We start from the raw sequence: 10,138 nt of genomic DNA, 5'->3' as shown, positions 1-10,138 counted from the left end.
ATCATGTTAGTTCCTGTCATCTATACACCACACATTGCAACATGTGATAATTTTCTTCCTTATAAAAGACTATTACTTCATTCATTCAACTCACACAATATCCAAAGTTCAATCATACAATACATAATTTAATTTGAAAAAATAAATAAATATAAATATTATATATATATATACACACACACACACACATATTGGTTCAGTGAGTCTATTTACTCGCTTAATGACTGACATCTAGAAAGATTCTCACACAACAGGTAGATGATTCGCCCAACGAATCGATCACTTGAACAAATTGTATATAAATGCATCAAGCGATAGCAAGCTTGCCTACATAATTCAAACACATGAATTTGTATTTACAAATAGTATTTTGTGGTTCTAAAGAGTATCAAACCCTTATTCAACTCAACCAAATGCAAATTTAACTTATACATATCATTTAATAGAAACCACAAATTTCACCTTACAAATCAAAAAATACAACAAACCTCAAATTTCGTATTCGTCAATTTCTCATGACATCAAACCAAAATCAATCAAATTAAAACAATCAATTACAAATTCATTCACAACATACGAACAATAAACCTAAGAATTTGAAACAACACATATTTTACTCTCAAATTCATCGATTCACTCCTTCTCAAATCTTTTACTCAAGTAAACACATCCTAAAAAAAACATATAGATGGATTGCTTATATTATTTATTATAACTTGAATTATAAATTTTTCACGTCTACTGTTTATCTTTTGAGTATAAAAAAGTTAAATGAGAGATATGGAATATATTTAAGTTTCCAAGTAAAAATCATTTTTATAGTACGTAAAAATACTTTTTAATTTAGAAAAAAAAGTACTAAATTTAATTTTTAGGTTTTCGAATTCATAGTTATTCTAAAATGTTAGACGTGCTTTTTAGTAATATTTTTCTTTAAAAATAAGTTCAAAGAAAATAGTTAGCTAGTTCACATCGGTATAGTTCACCAGGTTATTAATTTTGTACATGGTTTTCATACACAAAAATTAAAGCTGTCAAAACGAATATTCCGATCCGACCCAGCACGGGTTGACCACTTAGTGAGTCAACCCAATCCGACTCATTTATTAGCGAGTTAAAAAAATTCGAACCCGACCCGATCCATCACGGGTTGGTAGGTTAAATGGACTGGCTCATTGACTCACTTAATTAACTTTTTTTTCACCTTCTTCTTCTCATATTCTTATAACATGTTACTTTGATTGATCAAATTGAAACACTAATAATTGGACCAATTGATATAAAAGAAAATGAAACAAAAGAAATATATTGTTATATATATTCTAAGCTATCAACCATAAAAATTTACCAATTTAATTTAATGAGACATACACAACCGTTTGACCAAGAAACTACATATAGCCGTTAACAAAAATATATAGCACAAGATAACACTATCATGCTTGTAGATAGGTCTAAAAAACAAGATAAAACAAATGATATATTCCTGAATTATCCAATCTATAATATTATCCATCTATTAAATTGGAGTCATGAATGGATAAATCCACAATATTATGCTTTCTTGAAACATCTTTTTTTTATCTCCATCTATAATATTATTCAATCTATAATCTTAGGGTTTTATTTGCAGATGGATAAAGGTTGTGCATTTTGAATAATTAATTTAATTAATTTGATTTCAATAAAAAAGATAAGATTTGAATAATTAATTTAATTTAATTAAAAAAAAATAGGTGGGTTAGTGAGCCAACCCGACCCACCACGGATTCAACCAGTGTGAGTTGGATTCTTAGTGAGCCGGGTCAAAATTGGCTCGCATCAAAAATTTTGTATTTTTTTTTATCCCAACCCGGCTCAAACCCGTGATGAGCCGGATTGACTCACAAGCTTCAACCCATTTTGACGACACTAACCAAAAATAGTTTAATTGTTCACATAAAAGTAAAGTGAAAATAAAATTTCTATATTTTGTAGAAGATAAGATATTTTTCTGGTTTAAGTTTCTAGAAATGTTTAACTCCAAGGTGAGAATAATTATTTTTGATACAAAGTGGGTATAAAGTCATTAAACTTGTTCGTACAAATAACTTTGTTGAAATTAATTATTCCAAAAATTTTATTTCTCAAATATAAATGTTTAAAACATAATTTAATTTAAAATGGATGTTTCATAGATCAAGCTTCCCTTGATAAATTGAAGAAAATTGTAAAAGGCTGAGTAGGATGCGTAGGCTATTTCCATTTTCTAGCTCAGGAATCATTTTCACTCCTCAAATCAAGTGACAACAGATGGATAGTTTTTCTCTTTCATTTTTTTTTAAACTAAAAATAATATATGTGCGTTTTGTCTTAACATTTTTATTAAAAAATCACTTTTAGAAAAACATATATCATTTTTAAAAGTCGTTTTTCCATAGAGAATACATGGTTCCTTATAACTACATATACCTTTTGTTTATAATTTTTTTTTAATTTTAATTACTATTTTTAATTTTAATTACTATTTTTAAAATTTAAATAATTATCTATAACAATATATAAATTTTATTAAATATAATTTAATAAATACAAATTTACTTTATATATTAACTTAATAATATTATAATATTATCATTACTAATATAATATTGTAAATATTTTAAAAAATACATGATAACGACTATCTTTACCTTTAATTATAATAAAATAAATATTTATTGTTTAAAACTATATTTATATTTTGAAATAGAGCCGCAGACAAATAACCCTACAATGTCTTAAGGGCGAATGAGTTGTCTAATACGGTCAATGGGCTAAAACAAACTTATTATAATATATCTAGTAGCTGAAAAAAATCCTAATTTATAAATTTTAAATTAATGTGTTAAAAATATTTCATAATTTATATTTCATTATATAAATATAATTTATATTTTTAAAAATATTATATAATTATAATTTTATATTTTTTAAAATATTAATTTTTTATTAAACCTTTTGGTATTTATATTTATTTTTAAAAAATATATTTATTTTCTAATTTAAACAAATAGTTTGACTTAAATAACTTGATATGACTAGTATTAGTCTAATTTAATTTTTTATTTGTTTACATTCTTTTATAAATTTCATTGTTCTTAATTTTAATATAATATTTATAATATTAGTGTTTATAAATTAATAAATAATAATTAAAATTAATTAAGTAAATAAAAGTAGTATGATAGCTATATAAAGGAGCTATGGTTTTAAAAGCAACCTCAGAAACGAGTTGTCATTCTTCACAGAACTATAAGTTTCTCGTATTCCCAGTTTTATGCGAAAACAGCCTGAAATACAGATAAGTGTAGAGAAAAAGACGGGTTATGATTAATTAATTCCTTAAAAAAGTTAAAAATGTAATTTATAGTTATGTTGTGTCACATTAGTGTGAAAAAAAAGTTCACTTTAAATTTTATTTCAATAAACAGAATTCTAAAATTTTTTAGACTGTCCACTCTTTTATACCTTTTAGTTTAAATATAACTATTATAATCATCAATATTTATATTTTCCGTAGAAAAAGTAATGTATTTATTGTGAAGCTTAAATTATTTGTTGTATAAAAAATGAAAAATAAAAACATTGGTGATTTTGAAGGGCGAAAACATGGAAGTGTTGCAAACCTTTTTCAAAATTACTGAAATGGACATATTTCAAGAAAATTATGAAAACGAGGGACAAGTGGTACCTGCTTAATACTATTTATTTGCGAAAATTTATACCGACATAAATTTTTGCTCAATTTATATTACAATATATTAAAATAGTGTTAAATTGACACGATTTTTCACAATAAAATTTATTAAATTGATACGATTTTTTTATAATAAAATTGTAACAAACTAACACATGTTTCTTTGGTCAATTAGCATCAAGTTCAGAGGGAAAGCTCCCCATATATCCTTGATAAAAAAAAAAACCTGTATTCCTTTTGGTTATGAACTCTACCCTTATTACTATTTGCAATGGATGTTTCTTATGCTAGGTGTTCATCATTCGGTACTTCAGTTTCAAGTTTGATAAGTTGATGACATTATACAAAAAATGCAAGCATAATGAATTAAAGTGATAAACAATAATAAGATGTGTCAGGACTAATATCCTTGGCTACCTGGAGGAGGTATTCTACGTTGATATCATCAGGGTAGTGTTGTAAAAGTTTTAAATTGGCCACAAAATCACCACTTAGAAGTTTGCTTTTCACGCAAAGTAGCATTGCACAACAGATTCGAAGAAGCATATCCTGCAAAATGATATTAGCCAAGTAAATTATTACGACGCAGCCAAACATAATTTTCACCTCGGTCACTAATTTATTGGACTTAAACTAAGTTAAAAAAACAAAAGTTTTTTTTCTGAGCTTTCAGCATATTGTATAATTTAAATAATGCAACTCTTTTATAATAGGTTTTTAGGAAGGGACAGAAATATTGTACTTCTAAGTGTCTTTTGGTGAGAAAAAAAATATCAAGAGAGAGAATGAAGAATAAAAAATTAGCAACTAGAATATCTTGTATATAACGAAAGAGAAGTTTTATTTCCGCATATCTTATATTGAGTTCCTTATGTTTTTTCAGTAAATACTAATTGAATTTTTTTGTGTTGTTATTCAAAGAGAATTTTTTAGTTGATTTTTGGAATCTTCAAAAAGAAATTGTGGTGTCATATTAAGGTCCTGTGAATTTCTTTTTCATATCAAGGTTTTCTATGTTAAGTGGTATATGTTGATTTTTCTTTTATTTATTTTGTGCATTCCGATGTTTTACATATTTATATAGAGAAGAATTAATCCGAGTTTTACTTCTATTAAGTTGTTTTTTTTATCTTAATCAACCCTAATATTGGAAATTGAGTACTAATTTTATCCTGAAAGATTGCTGATTAGTTTGGTTGAAAGAGAGATACCTGAACACCGAAAGGGTTACTAAGTAGTGTATCCCATATTCTCAAGATAGACTCAAATTTGAACTCTTGTGTGAGTAGCAATGTAATCCACCGGAATGCATAGAATTGTGGTTTAACCTGTTCATGAGGTTCAGAGACATCAATTTAAACAGATTGGAGCTGTACAAGTTGTTGATTGTCGAAGTGAAAAAGTTTAAAGGTTCTCTACCTTCGTTGTAAATTCAAGATGACGCCATAATTGCTCATCATTTACTTTTAGTAAATCGGACAAGCGAGAAAGAGTAGCAAGGATGCCATTTGAACTATTATCAAATTGTTCGCAGAAATGATCCACTGAGTCGCCCAAGATTCGAACAAAACAGGAAAAACTATCTGCTTCTACATGTTCCTAATAGAAAGTGTATAAAAGATAAAACAACAGTTCATTTGCGTGGCAGAATATCTTCAAGAACATAAATATGCTGGATGATGCGAGAGGATAACAATTGTTATACAACATGATGAAAATTTAATGGCTATGTCTAATAAATAACCCATCTATTAGATTATATAATTTATGGTTGTTCAGTGTAATAGATATTTGTCAACATAAAGGAGTTGGTTGGTGTTGGTTCATGTCTAAAACAGAAAGAAATTAAACACCAAATTGTCTGGCAGTAAAGTTTTCAGGCTTCTGCACTGGATGATGAAAACAGAAGAAGCCTTTGTAGCATCTCAAGCAATTATGAAAGTAAGATATAACACTCAAATTTAAATTTCCAAAACACAAGTAATCCTCCAACCATTAAGTTTGGTTTCCTGTCGAATGCATGTGCACGTTCTATGTCATCATATGCACCATGCATGTACCCTAGCCAAAGAAAAGCAACGCGAACTGTCACAAATCACACAATACAGTTATTCCAGGAAAATGCTTACAGCATTTTGCTTGTCAGAGTCAGTACTAAAGACATAGTATATTGGTGCCAAGACCTCGTTCATGCCTTGTACATAACGGATCTCAGGATTTAACTTTGCAAAAAGGAGAAGGATACTCTTCATCGCTTCCTATTGTCAAAGTATCAACAAAAACTTGAGTCAAAGCCCCTATATAATCTATCAGTCTACGCTGAAAACTGGAAAAATAATTGAGGATTGTTAAATAAATGTCTAAGCTAAAACTTAAACACCAAATTAACAGTAAACCTGTAGACTTTTTTGGGGGATGCAGTTAATTACCCTATTTTTGCAACTAAATGAAGACTCCCCTGAGAAGAATGGCAAATCCGGATGTGTACGCTGTAGATCTCGATCTATCTGTTCTACTATCTCTGTATACTAGAAGAAGGACAGATAGTGATAAGTGTAAACTTTATCATCCTGAAGGGATTCAGTCAACAGTAACTTCGTCATCTGAGGAAAAGCTTACTTGAAAATATTGACTCCAAGGGCTAGCTGTACCGAGGCTCAAAGGGTGATCTTCATGAGAAATTTCATGTCGCCTAAGGGGGCCATCAGCATCATTCTCCTCGTTTCGCTTAGTCGAGCTTTCCTCATACTCTTTCCACATATGTTCTGACTGTCTTAAATTTAACAACACTATCAGCGAAAACTCAAAAGCAAGAGTTAAAGTAGAAATCACACCAGATATAGCCAAGTAATTGTTTCAGATAAATATAACTCCTAACGAGAAAACGTATGAATCAGCAGTATTACCGGATTCTGGAGAAGGTCCTCTTTCAAATTAGCATATTTTTGTCTGTTCTCTTTTAGTTGTTCGTCCCACAGATCACGAGATGAAGGTAAGTAACCCAATAGTAGCTGGTAGTTGAAATCATAACGGACAATCAACTGCTTGCACGCATAACAATCTAATAATTTTATACCAATGCAAATGGAATATTAATCTAGTATCTTCAATTGGCTGGAAAGTCATAACATAAGATGTATTATATTCCTCACTATAGTAAGTTTTGTAACCATTAAGCTCTACTTTCTATCATGTCGATTTGGTGTGATATGACGATTAGATAATCAATATCTCGTATATATGTGACAGGAGTTTAATTTTCTAGTCCTTGAAGAGAAGATTCCAATCCCTATGGATGATTATTTCTAGTTTTTGAATTCGTCTCTAGATTCAAAAACACCAAACAAGAGGTGTTTTGTAATCTCATACCGACGTGATGGAATAATTACCTGTTATGAAATATTTATGTTTAAAATTTAGAGTAAAAATGTTTTCATTTATAAAGCAGTTTCTAAAAGATAAATCTATCCATATTCATTTAACATTCTTAATTCCTTTGACCAGGTCTTTGTTCTTTACATGTTATAAAATTTTTATTTTTTTTCTTTTTGTTGCATGTTGAGGCTTTGAGGAGGCTGTACGATTTGGCTTCTGTTATGTATGCAGCTCTTTGTTAAGAAAAAGATATACAGATACACGTACAGAAACAAGGACAAAAACACTTCAATGTTGTACCTAATTTGTTGCTATTGAAAAATATTTTAGAGCATTTTTTTGTTCATTGTTTTGTGAAAGGAGCTCGTCATGTTTAAAATACCTACACAATGGGAGTGTTTTCCTCCTCGAATAAACACTTTGCACTTTGATCCAAACTTCTCTACACTTTCATCAGTTATATTTTATCTTTCTTTTGATACATTATCATGAACATTATTTGTATTTTAATGCTACGTGAAATACCATTTACCTGTGTCAGCAGATCTAGATTTCTATTTTTTGTCTAACATTACCTTCCAAGCTGTAGCACGCAAACCTCCTCCATCAGGAATACCAGCACTGGCAATTCTTTGCAACTTTTCCAAATTAATCTCCCTTTGAGAAAGCTGGATAAAGAAAGGGGGGTAAATGAAGGCACAATAAAGGGCACAAATTAAAGAAAATCCAAACCATTTCCACTTTTCTTCTCCAATCAGGACCAACCTCGTATTCCAGATCCGATCTTTTCTCCTCGTCCGAAATGGATTTCCACACCGAAACCGGATTCGGTCTCTGCCGAATTATTTTGTCCTTGTCGTCATCATCCATGGCTTCGTCACCGTCGTCACTTTCTCTGTGAAACCCTAACTCCCCGGGTTGAATCGGCTCGAGCTCCTCCCCGGACTCGAGTTCGAATTCTAATACTTTGATTTCGTTTCCTTTTTCGTCGAATCCAGCAACCAAGCTTCCAAGCCGATCGGGAAAGAGCATCCGAACCTTGTCCGGAGCTGGAAGTTTGAGCTTGCCTTTGAGCATGGCGGGTGAGTTAAGACCAAGTTTACAGAGAGTACTCGACCGAATCGAAACAGTGGTAGGAAGTGCAACTTGCAAGCGAGAGAGATGAAGAATGGGTTCTTCTTCTCCATGACTCGGATCTCAAACTCAGTTAGTTACTCCGAAGAAGAATGGTAGTTGTGGGAGCACATAAGTTTGAATAGCAAGTAGGCGCGCGCCACACAGTGTTTAGAATTGTGGTGGGTGAGAGAGGTCCCAGTCTCCTAGAATTTAGAATTGTGGAATGGGCCTAATGAGAAATGTTTGGGCTTGGACCATTTTGGGCTTTGCATAGAGTCTAACGTTGTTGGATGGAGAGTTGCTCTCTCCACCACCCCAAATGTTTCTTATACCTTCTTATTATTTTTTTATTCCAAAAATATTTTAGTAGACATATTCTAACCTCATAAACCCTCTTTGACCTTAGCAGCAACTAAAGCAAATTGCAATTGCAACTTCTGCTGTCTCTGTCTTTGTTTCGATGCCAAAAGACGCATGCGATATCTCTTTTCTCTTTTTTTGTTATTTTTTTTTTCAAATTTTGTTCACTTAATCTTTTTTATTGAAATTTTATGTCAATAATTATGGCCCTTCAGTCTTTCTTTCTCGCGAGTCACTTTCTTCTTGGATAGATTAAGCTTGAGCGGCATCTTGTCTGGATACTGAAAATTGTGGAAAATTTGAGTTTTTTATTCTCTTTATTTTTTTCTTTCTTTTTCTGTTATGGGGCATAAATTCACTGAACCCATAAACAAAGATTCAATCTTTTTCATTTTCTTGTTATTATTTTTTGTTGGTTGTTCATGGGCACTTTTTTGTACCACTAAATTGAATTCATTGATGAGAGAGAGGGAGGGCAGTAAATGTGGGGTGTATTGTGATGGATAAACCTCTAACACACGTTAAGTGTTTTTGGTTTATATATTTTGTTATACCAACTACAATGTGTATTAAGTTTCTCAATCTAAGACTGGTTCATATAGCTTGCGATACCAGTTCTTATGCATTACATGCTATGAGACCCAAAATAAAAGTTTCTTATCTTTCTTTTAGTTTTTGAACTATTTGAGTCAGAATTTTCTTTCAACTTCTTTTGCAATAAGTGGGGGATTATTATAATATTTTATTATTATTGCAAAAGTGAAAACGTTATGGAACGTTGGTGTATATATATATATATATATATATATTAATTGGCAATGGGAAAAAGCAAAACGTTGTATTGCAGCGTTTGGAATGGGCAACGTTAATATTTTCTTTAATTTCCCATGGTAACATTTTAAGAGCAAGATTAAAAGTTTTAAGTACTTGAGCGTTTAAATATTTATTGTTTTTTATTTTGTTTTTATTTTGTTTTTATTTTCTTTTATTAACTTTATTCTCCCAGTAGCTCTATAAATAGAGAATTTTTCCCTCATCCTTTGTCTCTTTCCTTCTCTAAAAATATTCTGGGTTATTCTTATACTCTGTTTAGAGTTCTTTGCTAGTTTTGAGATCTTCAGAAATTTTGAGAAGTTTCTGTTGTATCCTGGGGACTTGCGCAACACACTGCGGATAAGTCCTTAAGGACAGTGACTCTACACGCCTCAGGAAATTTTGTTCGTGATTCTGTCAGCTTTTTACAACAGTAAAATGGCATATGCACGAGGTTTTGCTCCCAATTTCAAATTGAGTTTTGTGTTTTCTTCTTGTTCGCTATCACAACAAGAATAGCCTTTGATGTTTCTTGCAACACACCGTGGATTTTCCCTCATATTCTGTGATGGGGTGTGTGCCAGATCCTTTAAGTTCCAAAACCCCTCCATTTTTGCTGCAAAACATGGTTCAGTGAGGGGTCTTACGACTGTGAAGTCGATGGAATTGGACCAGTTTGTAACCAGCGATGATGAAAGGATGAATTGGGAGAAGGGTTCTTCGATGGATGTCGATATCCGTACAGATGTCGATATT

The 10,138-nt window shown here is 31.0% G+C and overlaps 1 protein-coding gene across 2 annotated transcripts; it reads right to left on the bottom strand.

Moving 5' to 3' along the window:
- Positions 1 to 3,924: 3,924 nt before the first annotated feature.
- LOC124845295 (uncharacterized) lies at positions 3,925 to 8,395 on the bottom strand. 2 transcript variants are annotated; one of them, XM_047322368.2, is made up of 9 exons: positions 7,859 to 8,395; positions 7,669 to 7,761; positions 6,625 to 6,729; positions 6,338 to 6,487; positions 6,148 to 6,246; positions 5,848 to 5,976; positions 5,138 to 5,317; positions 4,930 to 5,046; positions 3,925 to 4,267 (listed from the first exon to the last, which is right to left on the bottom strand). In XM_047322368.2, the coding sequence occupies exons 1-9, from the start codon at positions 8,168 to 8,170 to the stop codon at positions 4,085 to 4,087; spliced, it is 1,368 nt and encodes a 455-aa protein (XP_047178324.1). In that variant the 5' UTR covers positions 8,171 to 8,395; the 3' UTR covers positions 3,925 to 4,084. The 2 variants fall into 2 exon arrangements, with proteins under 2 accessions (XP_047178324.1, XP_087961291.1); XM_088105165.1 differs by lacking the exon at positions 5,848 to 5,976 and having other exon boundaries at positions 7,859 to 8,368.
- Between the last annotated feature and the right edge of the window lie 1,743 nt (positions 8,396 to 10,138).

The sequence above is a fragment of the Vigna umbellata genome, chromosome 1, assembly GCF_029865625.1.
Source record: "Vigna umbellata cultivar VRB3 chromosome 1, Vumbellata_1.0, whole genome shotgun sequence".
In the NCBI taxonomy this organism is placed as follows: domain Eukaryota; kingdom Viridiplantae; phylum Streptophyta; class Magnoliopsida; order Fabales; family Fabaceae; genus Vigna; species Vigna umbellata.
Note: the sequence above shows the minus strand (reverse complement) of the source record. Positions and strands in the feature narration are given on the sequence as shown.

Coding starts and splice junctions, on each gene's coding strand:
- LOC124845295 (XM_047322368.2), bottom strand. CDS start 8,170: ATGCTCAAAGGCAAGCTCAAACTTCCAGCTCCGGACAAGGTTCGGATG. Junction 7,762..7,858: donor GATCGGATCTGGAATACGAG/GTTGGTCCTGAT, acceptor TTCTTTATCCAG/CTTTCTCAAAGGGAGATTAA. Junction 5,977..6,147: donor CATTTAGTTGCAAAAATAGG/GTAATTAACTGC, acceptor CTTTGACAATAG/GAAGCGATGAAGAGTATCCT.